At 35.4% G+C, this 20,791-nt stretch overlaps 1 protein-coding gene across 1 annotated transcript in view; it reads left to right on the top strand.

Annotated features, from left to right (window-relative positions):
* LOC136035572 (alpha/beta hydrolase domain-containing protein 17B-like) overlaps positions 1–20,791 on the top strand; it is a 78,205-nt gene that overhangs the window by 33,428 nt on the left and 23,986 nt on the right. Inside the window, exon 2 of the mRNA XM_065717447.1 lies at positions 2,894–3,169. Coding sequence (XP_065573519.1) covers positions 2,894–3,169 — 276 coding nt within the window. The remainder of the gene's footprint in view (positions 1–2,893; positions 3,170–20,791) is intronic.

Here is a 20,791-nt window from a genome sequence, read left to right as displayed (position 1 = left end):
ATGAAACTTGGTGGGAAGAATAACCACAAGTCCAAGATACGTGACTGACATAATCGGACCAGATCCGCTCTCTTTGGTGGAGTTGGGGGGGGGTGAATAATTCGGAAAAATTAGAAAAAATTAGGTAGTTATAACTTACGAACGGGTGATCAGATCTTAATGAAATTTGATATTTAAAAGGATCTTGTGCTTTAGAACTCTCCTTTTAAATCCCGACCAGATCAGGTGACATTTGGGGGGAGTGGGAGGAGGAAACCGGAAATCTTGGAAAACGCTTAGAGTGGAGAGATCGGGATGAAACTTGATGGGAAAAATTGGCACAAGTTATAGATACGTGATTGGCATAATTGGAACGGATCTGTTCTCTGTGGGGGAGCTGGGGGGTGTTAATTTGGAAAAATTAGAAAAATTCTGGTATTTTTAACTCACGAGTGGGTAATCGGATCTTAATGAATTTTGATATTTAGAAGGACCTCGTGACTCAGAGCTCTTATTTTAAATTCCGACCGGCAATAAGCCTCTGATTTTCCTTTTAAAGCAATCTATTGATTATTAAAATTTTGCTAGAGCTCAGAACTTATGAGCTCTTGGCTCTTCCGACCTCGTCACATATGCCATATGAGCCCTTAGCTCTTGTTTTATTAGTATCCTGCTATTAAAATACAGTGGCGCCAATTCTTAAAATATAGGAGGGGGGCAAAGCTATTGTTTTTTATGGCACTTGGTATTAACCAAGTGACATATAGCGATCGCAAATTCTGTCAGTCGGTCTGTCAGTCGCTCTATCTGTCCCGGTTTTGCTAGTTTAGGCACTTCCAGATAAGCTTGGACGATGGAATTTGGCAGGCGTATGAGGGACCAGATCAGATTAAATTAAGAATAGTCTTTTCCCCTATTCGACCATCTGGGGTGGGGGGTGGAGGGACGGTTAGGCTAATTCTGAAAAATTAGAAAAAATGATATATTTTTAACTTACGAATGGGTTATCAAGTCTTAATGAAATTTAATACATAGAATGATATCGTGTCTCAGAGCTTTTATTCTAAATCCCCCCGGATCCGGTGACATTGGGGAGAGTTGGAGGGGGAAACCTAAAACCGTGAAAAACGCTTAGAGTGTAGGGATCGGGATGAAACTTGGTGAGAAAAATAGGCTCAAGTCCTAGATACGTGATTGACAAACCCAACGGATCTGCTCTCTGGGGGAGTTGGAGGAGGGTTATTTTTGAAAAATTAGAAAAATGATATATTTAGAAGGACCTCCTAACTCAGATCTCTTATTTTAAATTCCAACCGGATCCAGTGTCATTGGAGGGAGTTTGGGCAGGGGAACCGGAAATCTTGGAAAAGGCTCAGAGTGGAGAGATCAGGATGAAACTTAATGGAAAGACTAAGCACAGGCTCTAGGTACGTGATTGACATTATTGTAATGGAATTGCTCTTTGGGTCAGTTTGGGGGGGGGGGGGTGGGGGCTTTAATTCAGAAAAATTTGAAAAATTGAGGGTTTTTTTTAACTTAAGAACGGGTGACCAGATCTTAATGAAATTTGATATTTTAGAAGGAACTCATGTCTCAGAGCTCTTACTTTAAATTCCGACCAGATCTGGTGACGCTTGGGGGAGTGGGAGGGGGAAACCGGAAATCTTCGAAAACGCTTAGAGTGGAGAGATCGGGATGAAACTTGATGGGTAGAATAAGTAAATGTCTTAGGTACGTGATTGATGTAACTGGACTGGATCCGCTCTCTTCGGGGGAGTGAGGGCGGGGTCCAGTGCTTTGGCAAGTTTGGTGCTTCTGGATTTGCTAGGATGATGTAAACTGGTAGGTGTGTCTGGGACCTGCACAAACTGACCTGATAAAGTCGTTTTCCCCGATTCGACCATCTGAGGGGCTGAAGGGAGAGGAAAAAGTAGAACAAATGAGGTATTTTTAACTTACGAGTGGGTGATCGGTTTTTAATGAATTTTGATATTTAGAAGGACCCGATGTCTCAGAGCTCTTATGTTAAATCCTGACCTGCATTAAGCTTCTGATTTCCTTTTTAAGTCAATCCATTGATTCTTTGATTTTTGCTAGAGCTCATGCCATATGAGCTCTTGGCTCTTCCGGCCTCGTCAAAAGTGCCATATGGGCCCTTAGCTCTTGTTTTCGATGAACATACTGTAATAAAAATAGGTGTACTCTAGTATCACGTTACATGCAGGTGTAATATTACGTATGGATCAGGTGTACTATACTATTACATAACAAACAAATGTACTATAGTATTGCGTCAGACCCAGGTGCGTGTAATAGCATCTTGAGGGGTTAGTAGCTCCAATACTACTCCCCCTATGGCTGTCGTGGAATGGTTCAATTATTGTGAGTTCAGTTGCACGGGGCTTCAGCTACAGGCACATCGATTTTATTATACATAAGATGACGTGAGGTACGCAAAGTGACAGATGCAAAGACAGCTTGAATACAAAGATTGGGTGTTTTAGTTACACTGACGGATAAAGGTCTAAGTCTTGGACAGGGGGAGGGAGGGGGTGTTTGAAGATTTTTTTGAGGATCCTTTGGACCAATCGGGGGGATCCTCCCTTTGTTAATTCCTGAGAGTTTTCAGAATTGTTTTCTAGGTCAGGATCAAGGGAAAATAAAAATAGGAAAAAAAAACAGAGAGGAAAAACCATCGAAAAATATAAAACTAGTAAATCATATTTTCACTAAAATGAGCGAATTCTATTCGAAATTAATTTTCTACCCGACTCCAGTTCCCTCTAAAGAAAAACTTTTATGTACATTTGATGTTTGGAGGGGAGTGGTGTCTTCCAGGGTTATCTCGTATGGTTGAGACAGTTATAGGTATCAAAAGACTGTTTTCCATCATCTGATTCAGTTTTCTTTGTAGTTATGATTATTCTGGATATGGTGCTAGTTCTGGAACGCCATCTGAGAAAAACTTATACTCCGACATTGATGCTGCGTGGCAGTGTTTACGTACCCGTTATGGGATCTCTCCAGAAAACTGTATTATATATGGGCAGTCTATTGGAACAGTCCCAACAGTGGACCTTGCATCAAGATATGAAGTTGGAGCTGTGATTTTGCACTCACCCCTTATGAGTGGGATGAGAGTGGCATTTCCAAACACCCGAAGGACTTGGTGTTTTGATGCCTTTCCAAGGTATGGAACTAATTTTTAATTTATTTTGGATTATGGATCATGTATTTTCCTAGGCTAAGGAAGTGTGATATAACTGAAAGATTTTGTATCTTTATTCAATTCAGTTCCATCCATCAGGAATTTGAAACTTGCTGAAAATTGAAACTGGAATTTGGAATTTGAAACTGAATATTGTAAGTCCAGCGTGTCAGCCAGTGCCCAGCGTGCCATATACACATTCAGTATTATCTTGACAACTGACAAATAGGGAATTTTCGAATAGAAAGTAGAAGAACTGGGTCGACTCCGGCTAAGCTCTTCCCAAATCAAATAATCAGCAACACCAGGACTCCTGCCCCGAAGGACATAACTTATAAGGACATTTTTTTTGAAATGTGCAGTAGTTCTCACGTTAAAATCAACCAACATTTTTAAACCAGCATTATTTTAAATTATAGACATTTTCATTAAATTTCGAGGACTTGGGACTTAGTTTTGTGTTCCATTTTCTTTTTTCTGTTGTATGTTCTATTACTGCCACTGAGCAAATTTAGTCACTTCAAAATAACCTTTTTCAGAAAAGTCGAGTTTTATCTTATAATTTTCTAAATAAATTGAAGAATTAACGTACGGAATTTTTAAGCGAATTTCTTTAATCAGAACATTTTGTATGAAGTCATTAAATACTGGTTTATCATTTTGATATCCTCATTGAAAAAGAGTACAAGCTCAAATAGCTTTAAAAGAGGCTTACCAGCTTCTTTTTTTTCTGTTTTTCATTGTTGTCAGTTGGATCCAATTTTCCACACTAATGGAAGTCATTGATTTTTCCCTGAGCTAAGTAAATAAAGTAACACGATACAAAGTTAGCCTACCTGCATAATAAAGTGAAGAAGAAATTAAGAAAGATGACCTTTTAGTTCAACTAAGGATTATATTGAACTAGTGGACATTCGGTGTCAAGTTTATTGTAACAATAACGAAAATTGGTGCAAGATTGGAATCGATTTTCTAGTGAAAGGTCTTTAAATGTGTGAGAAATTGATGCTAAACAACAAAAACAACTGCGGCACCCATATATATATATATATATATATATATATATATATATATATATATATATATATATATATCATGAAAAGAGAAATCACCAATGCAACAGCATAAACACACAAAAAAAAAAGAAAAAAAAAAAAGAAAAAAAAAAAAAAAAAAAAAAAAAAAAAAAAAAGAGAGAGACAGAAGGAGAGAAGGAAGACAGTTTTCCTAAATCAGTGATTAATATAGACCAGCACTTGAATGAGGCCTTAACCCTACTCATCCATAGAATCACATAGATCAAACAGCATAGCCATACACAATCAACCATAAAGAATAATCCATGGACAGGCAGTCATGTCGTCAATAAGTATAAGTCGTCATTTACCAAACAATAGAAAAAATAATAAAGACAAATAATTCAGAAGCAACACTCAACATAAGGGCTTATGTTGTTTTCTTATTATTTTCTTAACATGTTTCCCCATGTAGTGGACAAACCCCGCACTCAAAACAAATCCGAAAACTCCGCTTAGATGCATTCTGTTTACATAATTCTGTTTATATATATATATATATATACACATACACATATATACATATATACATATATATATATATATATATATATATATATATATATATATATATATATATATATATATATATATATATATATATATATATATATATATATATATATATCATGAAAAGAGAAATCACCAATGCTACAGCACAAACACAAAAAAAAAGAAAAAAAAAAGAAAAAAAAAAAAAAGAGAGAGAGACAGAAGGAGAAAAGGAAGACTGTTTTCCTAAATTAGTGATTAATATAGACCAGCACTTGAATGAGGCCTTAACCCTACTCATCCATACAATCACATAGGTCAAACAGCATAGCCATACACAATCAACCCTAAAGAATAATCCATGGACAGGCAGTCATGTCGTCAATAAGTATAAGTCGTCATTTACCAAACAATAGAAAAAATAATATAGACAAATAATTCAAAGGCAACAACCCAACACAAGGGCTCATCAGGAGAATACACTGGCCTATATAGGGTTTCGCCACTTTAAATTCTCTACCCAGCCAAGTGTATATATATATATATATATATATATATATATATATATATATATATATATATATATATATATATATATATATATATATATATATATATATATATATATGTTTCATTGCACCAGGCACATCGTGCCCTATTTGTCTCTAGTATGTGCACAGTATGTTTTATCCTTCCCGTGAATAAATCAAAAGATGGCCGTGGTGGAATAACCTCATCAGGGATGTGGTTTCAGATAAATTTCTAGCACAAAACAAAGCCTGTTTATATAGGGGAGAATAGGGCTAGATGAGACAGGGGCAGTTTGATACCAATATTATTTCTAACGTTTGCGCATGTGCAGCCTTAAGCGAGCGATTTAAGATAAGTCACCGTACCGTGCCGCAATATTATGGGTGGTTTCAGAGTTATACAACAAGTAGTTACTGTGTGACGAAAAAGTGGGATTTATAACTGAAAAGTAAACTTTTATGTCATGTTTTAGTGAAAAAGTGGTGCTAGTTCTCGACGGACCCTCCCCCACCCCACTACCGCTATACTTTATTCAGTGGTTTTCAGCTAGCAAATGAATTCAGATTTAATTAACTAATTCATTATGGTTTTAAAGTTATCCAGGTTTAAGTAATAGATCGTCACTTGGTGCAGGTTGGGGGGGGGGGGCAGATTGACACAGTGTATCAACGTGCCCCAACATAATTTTTAAGGTGATTCTACATTTTCAATGTCTGATCATGGTATGAACACACAAAAGGAAAGCCGGATAGGGGAAAACCACCGGTACCGTCATTTGACAAAGAATATAAAGCTGTTAAAGCGAAGACATTGACATTAAGAAAGGCAGCTACAGGGTACGCATAGAGGCAAACCGGATAGGGGAAAACCACCGGTACCGTCATTTGACAAAGAATATGAAGCTGTTAAAGCGAAAACAATGATATCAAGGAAGGAAGCTACAGGATGCGAAACTTACAGAATGGCATTGTTTCAATTCATCAAAAAGAAAGATATATCTGATGGCAAGGAATTCATAATAGATTGTTCTAAACTCGGGCAAATATTTAGACATGAACTGAAAGAACAGTCTAAACATTGTGTCATATACTCATCAAGGATATATTGCCGGCTGTCTATTCATAATATTAAACTATTAGCCTTTGAATTAGCCTTGACTAACCGCTCAAAAGTATCAGTCCTCGATGCCTGTATCAACGGCCTGTGTCAAAGTCTCGGATGTCTGCATCAATGGCCTGTATCAAAGTATCCGGTGCCTTATCAATGGAACGTATTAAAGTATCCGATGCCTGTATCAACGGCGTGTATCAAAGTATCCGATGCCTGTATCAACGGCCTGTATCAAAGTATCCGATGCCTGTATCAACGGCAAATCAGCTGCACGATAATTGTTCAGTTTATTCATGAAGAGACACTATTGCCTATTCATTCGAGTACCTAAGGCAAATAGCCTCAGCCGAGCCACAAGTTTCAAGAAGCCAAATGTTGATATGTTTTTCGACAACCTAAAATGCGCTACCGATCAACGACATTTTAAGGATACTTAATATGTTGATGAGACAGGTCTTCAGACTGTCCAACGATCAAATATGTAGCAAAGAAAGGGGCGCTTCTAGCAGGAAAGGTGACATCAGCTGAGAGGGGTGAGGCAGTTACTATGGGGTTGGCTGTACTTACTACTCTTACAAGCATATCCTCCTTCGGGTAATCAACACAAGCTGTATGCCTGTAAGGAGTACTTTTGGAAGTTAGTTTTTGGCATAAGACTTTGCCTTTAAGATAGCATTTTACCCTTGATGGTACTAGTGCTGGCCCTAAGAAGGGAATTTTGGATCCTCCTGACTGTGGTCAGAACAGTATTGGGAGATCCAGCAGAAAATGAGTAATTGTATTCGGTAACACTTGCCACGCAGAAAATCTCGAGAGGGTATAATTGAGTGGGATGAAATTACCACCATTGATCATTTAGTTATACCATACTAATTTATAGAGATGTTCGTATCGTCTCAGAGTAGTTTGTGTATATAAACACAATTATGGATTGGTGGGTCCACTGTTTATGGCGGCTAGGGAATGGGTTTGGGTCGCTTGCTGGGCTAACTGCTTTCATCTACCTTTTATTTTGATCCCTACACACCTTTAGTTATACATTTAATTCGCAAAATACTCCGTACTAAGTAAGCAAAATACCCTTCATTATCTTAATTTCTATTATCCGTTTCTCTATATCACAGAAATCCTGTCTCCCGATAATCCTATATTCTTTGATTCTAGCTGTACTGTTCACTTCTTCTACGAGTCATATGCAAGATGTTCGTTTAGGTTAGAGGTGCAGAGATTGATATTATTATCTATTTCTTAGGGATAGCAAACGAAAAGATAGGGGGATCATTTTGTGCCAGCATCTGCCATCATAAAAGGCCATAGAGCAAATATTTTAGGTGAACAAAGGGCTTCGGCACAAATGTTTTACATTAACAAATTAACCTGGATAGTAGTACCAAAACCTAAATGATCGTGCGATTTCTAAACTTATTGGAGGAACCTGCCCTGTAAACGACAATCGTACGAGTAAGTGACGAATTACTCCTTGGTCTGATCTTAACTTGAAGTAGCTTCTGAGTAAGTATTGTGACATTAGAGTGAGGTCATAGATTTATCAAATAATAATAAAAAAAATACGACTAAGAGCTTCAGGTATTTTTTAAGCAGATATTCGTAGCGGTTTATTCATTATGATGAATAAAGCCCTACGAAGTTTCACAAAGACTTAATAAATTTAAGAGGTTATAGATTAGTGTTTAAACGAATATCCTAGTTCCGATCTTCACGTATATGACTGCTTTCCAGGTAGATAAAATCCGCTATTTGGCGAAACTCTTCATATCAGCTTTAAAACTCTTTCCACAAAATGTTCGATAGCCTTCAACCTGTTAGACCACAAAGTCTGTTTTCCTTACTAACAGCAGCATTTTTCCAGACAGAGTTCCGGCAGAAATTAGAGTTTATTGTTACATGAGCTCAAGTGAAGAAATATCTTAAACTGTTTGAAAGATTAAAGTCTGAGGTTGAAAAAACACCCAGTTCTCTACAAGCCTTATGCTGTTGATCAAACAGTTCGTGGTAACGAACTGTAGTAAGGAGCGACCCGGCTCAATAGTAACCAAAACTCTAAAAAATGGAATTTCGATACCAATAGCTACATCATAAGAATCGCATTTTAATGCTGATTTTAAATATATAAGTTTCATCAAGTTTAGTTTTACCCATCAAAAGTTACGAGGGAGCTGCTTCCTAATCAACGCCCCGCTCTTTACGCTAAAGTTTTTTGCTGTTTTAAAAAGTAGAGTTAAGAGAAAGTCAAGCTTTAGCTTAAAGAGCGGGGCGTTGATTAGGAAACAGCCCTTTCATCTACGAAGTAATTTTTGTTCGTTTTAAGTTTTAATGTCGCTCCTTACTTTCCGTTAAAAAAAAAACTTGTTTTTTTTTTAATTTATGGTGAGAGAATTATCAATCTAGCTTTATGCAACTTTTACTCTATATATATATATATATATATATATATATATATATATATATATATATATATATATATATATATATATATATATATATATATATATATATATATTTATTATGAACATACGCGGAAATAACCGTTTCCATTCCACGTGAGCCTTTCTTTCGCATATACATAAAAAGATCGGTAATAGGTCAAATATTCCCTGTGAGGTTTCTCCGTTTTATTGAATTAATTCAGGTCTATTGATTCAACACGCAATGAAATAATAAATTTCAGCACTGTAAATGCTTAAACATAAGCATTGAACTTTAAAAAAAAATCGAATGGATTCCTGCACCCTAGAATCCTGAGACTTGAATCATGGGGGATGAAGGTCCTAAAAGTCCAAGTTTTGAAAGTATCCTCTAACAAATAAATTCTCAGCCCTTTGAGAATACCTGTATTAGTACTCCTACAGGTATGCAGTGAGCTTAGCTCCCTCTTACCACTGTGCACGGGAAATGAAGTAAGTTTAGTTACACGTTCATGGAACACGACAACCATCTTTATTTATCGTTACTAGGCACTTTAGTTCCTTTCTTTAATATTCTTCCTTTTGTTTGACTAATTTTTGCTCGAATACAGACTTCAGGCGCAGTTCAACATCAAAGAGAAGATTTTCGAATTTTTGAAAGACTGAAAGGAGTAAAGGGTTAATGTTACAGGTCCCATTTAATTGGGAACTATTCTAAAGAGATATTGAAATATTTTTTAGGGGGGAAACACAGATAATGTATGATAAAATAAATAATTTATAAATATATTAGGAAAATATTCTAAATAGAGGAAAAATATCCATCGTCAATGGTACGCGAGATGAAAAAGAATAAAAAGCAGTACTCTGATATTTGAGAAAGGCCAACTTGACTAGAGTATGGATAAATCTTCATTTTAAGTTTTTTTTGTGCAAGGGTGTTGGAGAGACTCCTGTCATGTTGTTCACTGTAATCATTTTTGATGTTTCTACTATTGTATCTTCTACTATTCTTTCTATCTTATCTATATTATATAGATAAGATTCTTTCTATTCTTCTATATTCTTTCTATTCTTTCTATATTATATCTTTCTACTATTGTATTGTATCTGTAGCCGAATTTTTGATCAAAATAGTAAATATTGACTAGGTAAGCTATAGTCGTCTTGTTGGGAAAAAAAAAATTTCTTTTCAGGGCCCTCTATGTTGCTACTCACTTGAATCACTGTATTGTATGAACAGTTGCTTCATAAAGATCAAAAAGTTCGTGGTAACGAACTGTAGTAAGGAGCGACCCGGCTCAATAGTAATCGAAACTCTAAAAAACGGAATTTTGATACCAATAGTAACATCAACAGAATTGTATTTGTATGCTTATTTTAAATATATAAGTTTCATCAAGTTTAGTCTTGCCCTTCAAAAGTTACGAGCCTGAGAAAATTTGCCTTATTTTAGAAAGTAGGGAGAAACACCCCCCACAAGTCATAGAATCTGATCGAAAATCACACCATCAGATTCAGCGTATCAGAAAACCCTTTTGTGGAAGTTTCGAGTTCCTATCTATAAAAATGTGGAGTTATTATATTTTTTGTCAGAAGACAGATCATGGAGGCACCTAGGCCCCCTCCCACGAGTTTATTGCTACATGGAACTTTCGTGGAAGAATTTACGCTCATTTTTTCCCAAAGTCACCGGATCGAAATTATGAGATAGCCATTTGTTCAGCATAGTAAAAAAAAACCTAATAAATATGTCTTTGGGATGGCTTAATCCCCCACAATCCCCGGCGGAGGGGCTGCATGTTACAAACTTTGACCATTGTTTACATATAGTAATGGTTATTGGGAAGTACACAGACGTTTTCAGGGGGACGTTTTTGCGTTGGGGAATGAGGGTGGGTCAGGGGAAGGGGATTATATGGGAGCATCTTTCCATGGAGAAATTTATCATGAGGGAAGAGAATTTCCCTGAAGGGGTGCAGGATTTTCTTGCATTATTAAAAAAAAAACAATGAGAAAATTAAAAAAGAAAAATTTTCAACTGGATGTAAGGAGCAGCATTAAAAATTAAAAAGAACAGAAATTATTACGCAGATAAGGGCGTTCGTCTCATCCTCAATACATCGCTCTTTACGCTAAAGTATTTCTAGTAATTTCAAAGTATTTAGTAATTTATTCTACGGCCTCTGTGATTCAGAGGACATTTTTAAAGAATTTGAAAAATTCAAGTTTTACTGTAAAGAGCGAGGTATTGACGAGGGGGCGAACCCCCTCATATCTATATATATATAAAAATAAGTTGTCTGTGTGTGGATCTGTGGATCTGTGGATCAGGTGACGTCACACTAAATTATTTCACACTAATACAAAAGAAGAAAAAAACTAAAAAAGGTAAAAACTACAAAAAAAACTAAAAAGAAAAAAAAACTAAAAAAGCTAAAAAACTAAAAAAAAACAAAAAAAAAAGGTAAAAATCTAATAACTAAAAAAAAACTGAAAAAAATAAAAAAAGGCAAAAACTACAAAAAAAAAATAAAAACTAATAAAAAAAACTAAAAAAGCTAAAAAACTAAAAAAAACTAAAAAAGGTAAAAAACTAAAAAAAACTAAAAACTAAAAAAGAAAAAAACTAAAAAAAAGGAAAAAACTGACAAATAAAAGAGAAAAAGAAAACTAAAAAAATATGAATAAATATATATAAAAATAAGTTGTTTGTGGGTTATGTCTGTCTGTCTGTCTGTCGAGTGACGTCGTGTTTGTCCGCATATGACGTCTGAATTATTTCACACTAATACAAAAGAAGAAAAAAAACTAAAAAAGGTAAAAACTACAAAAAAAACTAAAAAGAAAAAAAACTAAAAAAGCTAAAAAACTAAAAAAAAAACTAAAGGTAAAAAACTAAAAACTAAAAAAACTGAAAAAACTAAAAAAAGGCAAAAACTAAAAAAAAAACTAAAAACTAATAAAAAAACTAAAAAAGCTAAAAAACTAAAAAAACTAAAAAAAGGTAAAAAACAAAAAAAAAACTAAAAACTAAAAAAGAATAAACTAAAAAAAAGGAAAAAACTGAAAAATAAGAGAAAAAGAAAACTAAAAAAATATAAATAAATATAAAAAATATAAATATAAATATAATATAAATTAGCAATCAACAAAGCACCGAGACACAAATGACGACCGGGACACAGGGAGTATAAATGACGACCAGGACATAAGTAAAAAAAAAACTAAAAAAACTAAAAAAATGGTAAAAACTACAAAAAAACTAAAAACTAATAAAAAAACTAAAAAATCTAAAAATCTAAATAAACTAAAAAAGAAAAAAAAGAAAAAAGGAAAAAAATAAAGGAGAAAAACAAAACTAAAAAACGAATGTATATACAGACCGGGACACCGGGATACAAATGACGACCGGGACACAGGGAATATAAATGACGACCGGGACACAGGGACACAACTACAATGGGGACGCCGGGGGGCACAGGGGGATATAAATGACGACCGGGACACCGGGACACAAGGAATATAAATGACGCCTGGGACACTCAAAGAGAAATCACAGACTGGAACACCGGGACACAAATGACGACCGGGACACAGGGAATATAAATGACGACCGGGACACAGGGACATAACTACAAAGGGGACGCCGGGGTGCACAGGGGGATATATAAATGACGATGGCGACTCAGGGAATGGTCGATTAGCAATCACCATCAACAAAGCTCAAGGGCAATCATTAGAATCATGAGGTATAGATCTGAATACGGATTGTTTTCCCATGGACCATTATATGTTGCATGTTCAAAAGTCGGTAAACCTGAAAATCTATTTATATGCACAGACAATGGGACAGCAAAGAATGTTGTATATTCGCAAGTTTTACGTAGTTAAAAACATATATATATATATATATATATATATATATATATATATATATATATATATATATATATATATATATATATATATATATATCTATATTCACAGGTGGGACATAGGGACACAACTACAATGGCGCGTAACTAATATGGCGCGTAACGACTTACGCGCGCGGGGGGGCTTGGGGGGGGGGGGCGCGAAGCGCCCCCACCAACTAGGTGTTGGGGTGGCGTGAAGCGCCACCCCAACAGCTAGTACGTAATAAAAATATACGGTTCGTAAAAAAATAAGAAGTTCTAGTTGCATTTTTAAGTAATCAAAAATTGGAGGGCAACTAGGCCTCTTCCCTTTTTTTTATCAAAATAGTCCGATCAAAACTATGAGAAAGCCATTTAGCAAAAAAAAAAAGAAAAAAAATTATTATTATACAAATTTCGTTTTAGTTATTCATGTGCGGTGAGCCCAAATCTAAACATACATTAATTCAAAAACGTTCAGAAATTAAATTTAAAAAAAAAACAATTTTTTTCAACTGAAAGTAAGGAGCGATATTAAAACCTAAAACGAACAGAAATTACTCCGTATATGAAAGGGGCTGTCCCCCCTCCACGTCCCGCTCTTTACGCAAGAGTCTTTTTATTGTTTTAAAAAGTAGAACTGTGACAAAGAGTCAAACTTTAGCCTAAAGAGGGGGACGTTGAGGAGGGATGGACCTAAAAGAAGGATGGACCTAACCTTCCTAGATTCCCCAATAAACCTGTGGTCACCCACAGGTTGATCTGTGTTTCTGTGTCTCTGTCTGTGTCATCTGTGTTTCAACCAGGAAGTGCAATGGAGGGGGCTAGGGCAAGCCATCCTGTGGTTTCACCCCCCCCCTTCCTGTTTACCTCCCCAGATTTCTCCAGGTACTCATTTAGACCTCTGTAACTCTGACTGAGCTTACAGTCACGCCACTGACCCCCGTTTCAAACCAAATAGCCAGCGACACTAGGACTCGGACCCCTTTCATCATGGACAAAGGATTTCGAGTCTAGCGTGCTAACCATTCGGCTATAAGTGACTATCGATAAACGCCTAAATTTCACGAGAGTAGTCTTATGATAAAAAATGAGTTACTAGTCGCTAAAAGAATTACAAAAGAAATATATATATATATATATATATATATATATATATATATATATATATATATATATATATATATACATATATATATATATATATATATATATATATATATATATATATATATATATATATATATATATATATATATATATATATATATATATATATATATATATATATATACTAGCTGTTGGGGTGGCGCTTCGCGCCACCCCAACACCTAGTTGGTGGGGCGCTTCGCGCCCCCCCAAGCCCCCCCGTGCGCGTAAGTCGTTACGTGCCATATTAGTTATGCGCCATTGTAGTTGTGTCACTGTGTCCCACCTGTGAATATAGATAGATTTATATATGTGTTTCAAACTACGCAAAAATTGCGAATAAACAACATTCTTGGCTTTCCCATTGTCTGTGCATATGCAAAGCCGTATGTACTAATAATGACGTCATATACAAACGCTCTTTTTACAAACAAACAAACATGCATCCACATAACTCGTTTTTATATAGATAGATACAATACAAATTAACTGCGTAAAACTTGCGAATAAACAACATTCTTCGCTGTCCAATTGTCGCTGCATATAAATACATTGTCAGGTTTACCGACCCTCGAACATGCAACGTACAATTGTCCATGGGAAAAACAATCAGGATTAAGATCTATACCACATTTTTCTAATGATTGACCTTGAGCTTTGTTAATGGTGATTGCAAATACTAATCGAATTGGGAATTGCAATCTTTTAAATTGAAAAAGCAGATCCGTTGGAATCATGGGAATGCGAGGAATAAGAACAGCCTCACCCTCATAAGGCCCTGTCAAGATTGTGGCCTCTATTAGGTTTTCCATTGTTTTTTTTTTTACGGCAAGTCGCGTGCCATTGCAAAGCTTTGGTGGGTTGATATTTCTTAAAAGTATGATTGGTACGCCTATTTTTAGTTGTAGCACGTGTGGTGGAAACCCTGAAGGATCTATGGAATTTAAAAATTCAGATGGATAATTAACCGCTTCATTTGGCTCCAAAACTGTGTCGACTGACTTGTAAAGGACTGCCTGGTCTCGAATCTTGTTCAAAACAATATTGTTGATTTCGTGGACGTCTATATTTTTGGGTGCGAGAATCGCTCTTTCACTTAGCCATTTATTATTTTTATAATTTTTTAGAATATTCGGAAATACTTTTTCAATCAATTCATTTTTGGACGTCACTAAATTACAGAAATCAGCAGGTAGTTGTATACGTCCTGAAATTGAGTCTACTGTTTGACCAGAGTCATCGTTTTGCAATCGGACACGCATATTTGTAGTTAATTTTAATATTTTTACGTTTGCCTATAAATTAGAATTTTTTAGGCAAGCATTCATTTCGTCTGCAGGAGTTAAACTACGTAAAAATTGCGAATATACAACATTCTTGGCTTTCCCATTGTCTCTGCATATACAAAGCCGTATGTACTAATAATGACATCATATGCAAACGCTCTTTTTACAAACAAACAAACATGCATACATAAAACTCGTTTTTATATAGATAGATAGATAGATAGATAGATAGATAAAATACAAATTAACTGCGTAAAACTTGCGAATATACAACATTCTTCGCTGTCCAATTGTCGCTGCATATAAATAGATTGTCAGGTTTACCGACCCTCGAACATGCAACGTACAATTGTCAATGGTAAAAACAATCAGTATTAAGATCTATACCACATTTTTCTAATGATTGAACTTGTGCTTTGTTAATGGTGATTGCAAATGCTAATCGAATTGGGAATTGCAATCTTTTAAATTGAAAAGGCAGATCCGTTGGAATCTTGGGAATGCGAGAAATAAGAACAGCCTCACACCTCAAAAGGCCCTGTCAAGATTGTGGCCTCTATTAGGTTTTCCATTGTTTTTTTTTACGGCAGGTCGATTGCCATAGCAAAGCTTTGGTGGGTTTATATTTCTTAAAAGTATTATTGGTAGGCCTATTTTTAGTTGTAGCACGTGTGGTGGAAACCCTGAGAATAATATCTCGAGGTAAAAACTGATCACCGACCATAACGATGGCCACTTCGTCGATAGTTGGAGCATTGTATCTACGCACATGTTGGCCAGGAGGCGTTTTGTCAGCGGAAATAACAATTTCATGCGTATAAGTAGGCATCAAATCGATGGCTGTTTTGAACAGACGCACTAAATTATTATTTTCGTGGAAAAGATGTTGTAATTGGGAAACGATTGTCCTTTCAATGTTGGGAGAAATTTCGCAACGTGCATTCAATTCAGAATTTCTATCACTGATGAAGTACAATTGTAAAAATTTATGATTCTCGCCTGAGAATGGTAGAAGAGACCCTGCTCTATGATAAATTTGCCCTTTTACTTTGAAAGTAGACATAAATTGATCTGGATTTTCAATTTGGGCTCCAAACGACGTCATTTGGAAACATGAGTTGTATTTTCTGATTCATTTATATTCCTTATGTCCCGGTGTCCCGGTCGTCATTTATATGCCCCTGTTTTATATCCCGCTTATTTTTCAGTTTTTTCCTTTTTTTAGTTTTTTTTTTTTACTTTTTTAGTTCTTTTAGTTTTTACGTTTTTTAGTTTTTTTTTAGTTTTTTAGATGAATTTTTTTTTAGTTTTTTACCTTTTTTCTTTTTAGTTTTTATTGGTTTTTACCTTTTTTTTAGCTTTTTATCTTTTTTATTTTTTTATTTTTATTTTTAATTTTATTAGTATTCTTTTTCTCTTCTATTTTTCATTTTTCCTTTTTTTTAATTTTTTTTTAGCTTTTAGTCTTTTAAGTTTTTTCCTTTTTTTTAGTTTCTTTAGTTTTTTTAGTTTTTCGGCTTTTTTATTTTTTTATTAGTTTTTAGTTTTTTTTGTAGTTTTTGCCTTTTTTTAGTTTTTTCAGTTTTTTTTTTAGTTTTTAGTTTTTTACCTTTTTTAGCCTAACCAGGATTTGAACCTGGGACCTTCATTCTCCGTTCTGACACCCTCTCTCACCGAGTGACTACTCCAGCATGTTCATTTTGGTGTTTTAAATGGTATATTATTAACCAAATTAATGTGTTTTACAATATACTAAGCATCGTCATAACAAAAATGATGGCAACTAAATTCATGACGTCAGCCGAAACATGACGTCACCTGATCCACAGATCCACAGACAACTTATTTATATATATATATATATATATATATATATATATAGTGTAAAAGTTGCATAAATTTACAGCCTAGTACTTGCCTTTTTCAACCAAGTACTAGTACTTTCAACCTAGTACAAATCCTCTAGTACAAATTCCTTCCACCATCTCTCGGATAGAGGGGCCACCATATTCCCTCCATCATATATCTCGTGGGAAGGTATGCTGATTAGGCTAAAAGGCTTTTTTCATTGGTTCGTTTGCCTCTTTTTATCTATTGTTTTAGCTATAGATTGTAAGGAGGTCATCATATGTGTTTTTTGGTGCAATCGCATCATTCTTTGCCAAAAAGTAATTACTGTGAAGGTTTCTTGATTGAGTTTCCGTTCTCCGTCCTATAGCAATCTTTTATCATAGAGATAAATCTAATCAGTAGCCTACCGTGATTTTTGGAGAGACGTATAGGCTATTTCGGAGTGGTTGGTTAAAATCCCGAAGATGTAATGCCGGGCTGAAGAAACTAAAGATAACATGATCTCTGGCGTTTAGAAGGCCTTGGTAGCTAATGGTGGCATAAACGAGATGGCGTTGCTAAGTTTTGTCAGAATAGAAAAATGCCCCAAATACTATATCGATGTAAATTAATTTTTGAAAACTGTATTAGAGTTTTACTGGTTGAATGCTTTGTCTCAGATATTAATTAGAAAGCGTTTTCAAAGGAAAACCTTTTCAGGGAAATTAGAGAATGATATTAACACCTAAAGGGAGCAGCATCATCGCTTGGAATCTACTAACTAGGTACCTAGAGGCAGGAAGACTTTATATAAGAAATCTTAGAACCTTGTACTTTACAGTTCAGGTACTAGTTACACAGTGTTATAGATTCAGGAATCACCCCCCCCCCCTTTAAAACCTTCTATTGTCTGGACCGTGAGAGCCAGGTGTGTAGAACTTTGGATATTTTGCGACAAACCAAAAAAACAAACAAGACACAATTTGCTTAACTCTGCTAAAAGTGTGGTAGTTGAGACCACTACCACAGTGGTCTGTGGTAGTGGTCTTGGGCTTTGCTTGCTTTTCGACTAAGTAGAATTAGTTGTTGCCTTGAGCCAGAATCTAGCTCGTTTTTACACTGAATTCAGCATGCTTTGGCCTGGGCCAGCCTGTATCAATGGCACAAGTTCTGCAGCTTGGACTTGACTCTTATCTGCATTAAGTAAGTCCATGGCTTAAACTTGGCTCTTTTCGGCACCAAGCGACCTGTTGTTTCTAATTGAAAGGCAGGGTGGTAATTGAAAGTAATTAAAGTAATTAAAATTAAGTAATAAAGTGGTAATTAAAATAATTGTAATTGAAAGGGAGAGTGGTCTTCGTTTTAGTTTTGTCAGAATCTATTAAGGTGCGAGACAAGCCTACATTTCTTATAAAACAAATTATGTTTGGAGGGAATGGATGGAGGATGGACCGAGTGTTTAAGCCTAAGACTAAACACAGATGTAAGAGGGAGGCAGAGGGCTGGAGTAAAGCTGGCTGGTAAGCGGCTTGGAAAGCGAAAGTAAGAATTATATGGATCAAATTAATAATAATTATGTGGAGTAAAATAAATTATAATATAATTTATTATTTAATCAAATGTTTAAAATGATTAAAAGATTAAAATTAATCAATTGTAATTAATTATAAATCTCATAATAATGAAACAAGTAATTTATTGCTGTTGTAGCTAGTTTAGAAGGTTATTCTTTGCATAATATTACTAAATATAATGCTAAGTAGGACGTTGGACGTCTAAATAATTCAATTAGTAATTTAATTTAATGTAAATGCTTTCGTCTGCTATTTCTAATGTTTTCATGGAATCTTTTATATCCGAAACCTGGAACTTGTTATCAAGTTAGCAATTTGATGTTTTATAGAGATATAGTATAGGACTCACTGGGACATGACTAGAATGTGTGTTTGTAATTCAGATGAAACTTATTAGAGGGATTGATATTTTAACCCAACGAACATTCTGTCATTGATCGATGATCTAGTCTCATTCTTATCATTGTTTGCTTTTGTTTCTTATTAATAAGTTTTCTTATTTAACGAGTTCGCAAGCAAATAAAAATCTCCTTATTGCATGTGTAGAAAAAAAAATTCAGGTAACAAAATAAAATATCCTAAAAAGCCACAGTTACCAGGACGAGTAATTACTTGAGGCAAGGCCGTATTCAAAGGGGGACGCAGGTTTGACCCCCTCCCCCCCAAAATTTTCGTCCGACACGTAGAAAAGTATGTATATATATATATATATATATATATATATATATATATATATATATATATATATATATATATATATATATATATATATATATAAACAAATTTGATGCGTTGTAGGTTTTTCTCTACCTTCCCCTTTTGAAAAAAATAGTCTTATCCCACGCGAACAAAAGTCCACGATACGTCCTTGACTCTAGGCATATGTGTGAAAAAGGAAAATTCTATTCCTAGCTCAAGCGGTCCTTTCTCTAACATAACTAAGGTAATGTAGTTTATCATTCTCCTTAAAATAGAGGCCAAGCCCTAGTAAGTACGGTTTCGAAATCACTATTAGGCTACAATAGTAGCTTACATCTCTCCCTAGTGATTGCTTAATTTGCCAAGATTTTAATTGGATTTAGTCCTAGAGAAAGCATCCAACCCAAAAATTAACAAAAATAAGTTGAAAGCTTAGCCATACTCCCGGGAACAACTTTTGGTTATCCATTCAGTTTTTAATGATATGTCTATCGCTCTAAGTTAGTGTTGATTGTATCATGGGCACAAAATTTTTTGGAGGGTTATTGGGCTCATCCTGGCCCAGCCTACGCAGGGTGTGAACATTGCAATCGTTTCCAATTCTCCAAAATGTTTCAGATTTGTACGCGTATCCTAGGTTTTCCTTTATTTCTCATATAATTTTCCTGTTTGTGGTGCTCCCCCATCCCTCCCCCCCAGTGTAAGCCAATTTCAAGAATTAATTATTGTGCGTTGGAGTTAACGCTATCCCAGTGCACTAAATTCGAATGCTTGATTGTCGTAGAACCCTATCAAGTTTTTCATGGGGGGGGGCGGTCCTGTCTCCCTAACGAGTGTTTCGGGAGTGCCTCCTGCCTGAAGTCCGCGCTAAATCAAACAGTTCGTGGTAACGAACTGTAGTAAGGAGCGACCCGGCTCAATAGTAAACAAAAGTCTAAAAAATGGAATTTTTGATACTAATAGATGCATCAAAAGAATCGAATTTTTGTGTTGATTTTAAATATATAAGTTTCATCAAATTTAGTCTTACCCATCAAAAGATACGAGCCTGAGAAAATTTGCCTTATTTTGAAAAATAGGGGAAAACTCCCCTAAAAGTAATAGCATTTTAACGAAAATCACACCTTCGAATTCAGCGTATCAGAGAACCTCGCTGTAGAAATCAAGCTCCTATCTACAAAAATGTGGAACTTCGTATTTTTTGCCAGAAGACCGATCACGGGTTCGCGTTTATTTGTTCGTTTTTTTTGTTTTTTTTTCCAGGGGTGATCGTATCGGCTCAGTGGTCCTAGAATGTCGCGAGAGGGCTCATTTTAACGATAATGAAAAGTTCTAGTACCCTTTTTAAGTGACCAAAAAATTGGAGGGCCCCTAGGCCCCCTCCCACATTCATTTTTTCCCAAAGTCAACGGATCAAAATTTTGAGATAGCCATTTTGTTAAGCATAGTTGAAAAACATAATAAGATATTTTTGGGGACGACTAACATTCCCGTAGTCCTCGGGGGAGGGGCTGCAAGTTACAGACTGACCA

The sequence above is a fragment of the Artemia franciscana genome, chromosome 14 (genome assembly GCF_032884065.1).
Source record: "Artemia franciscana chromosome 14, ASM3288406v1, whole genome shotgun sequence".
In the NCBI taxonomy this organism is placed as follows: Eukaryota; Metazoa; Arthropoda; class Branchiopoda; order Anostraca; family Artemiidae; genus Artemia; species Artemia franciscana.
This window is presented reverse-complemented; position numbering and strand designations above follow the sequence as displayed.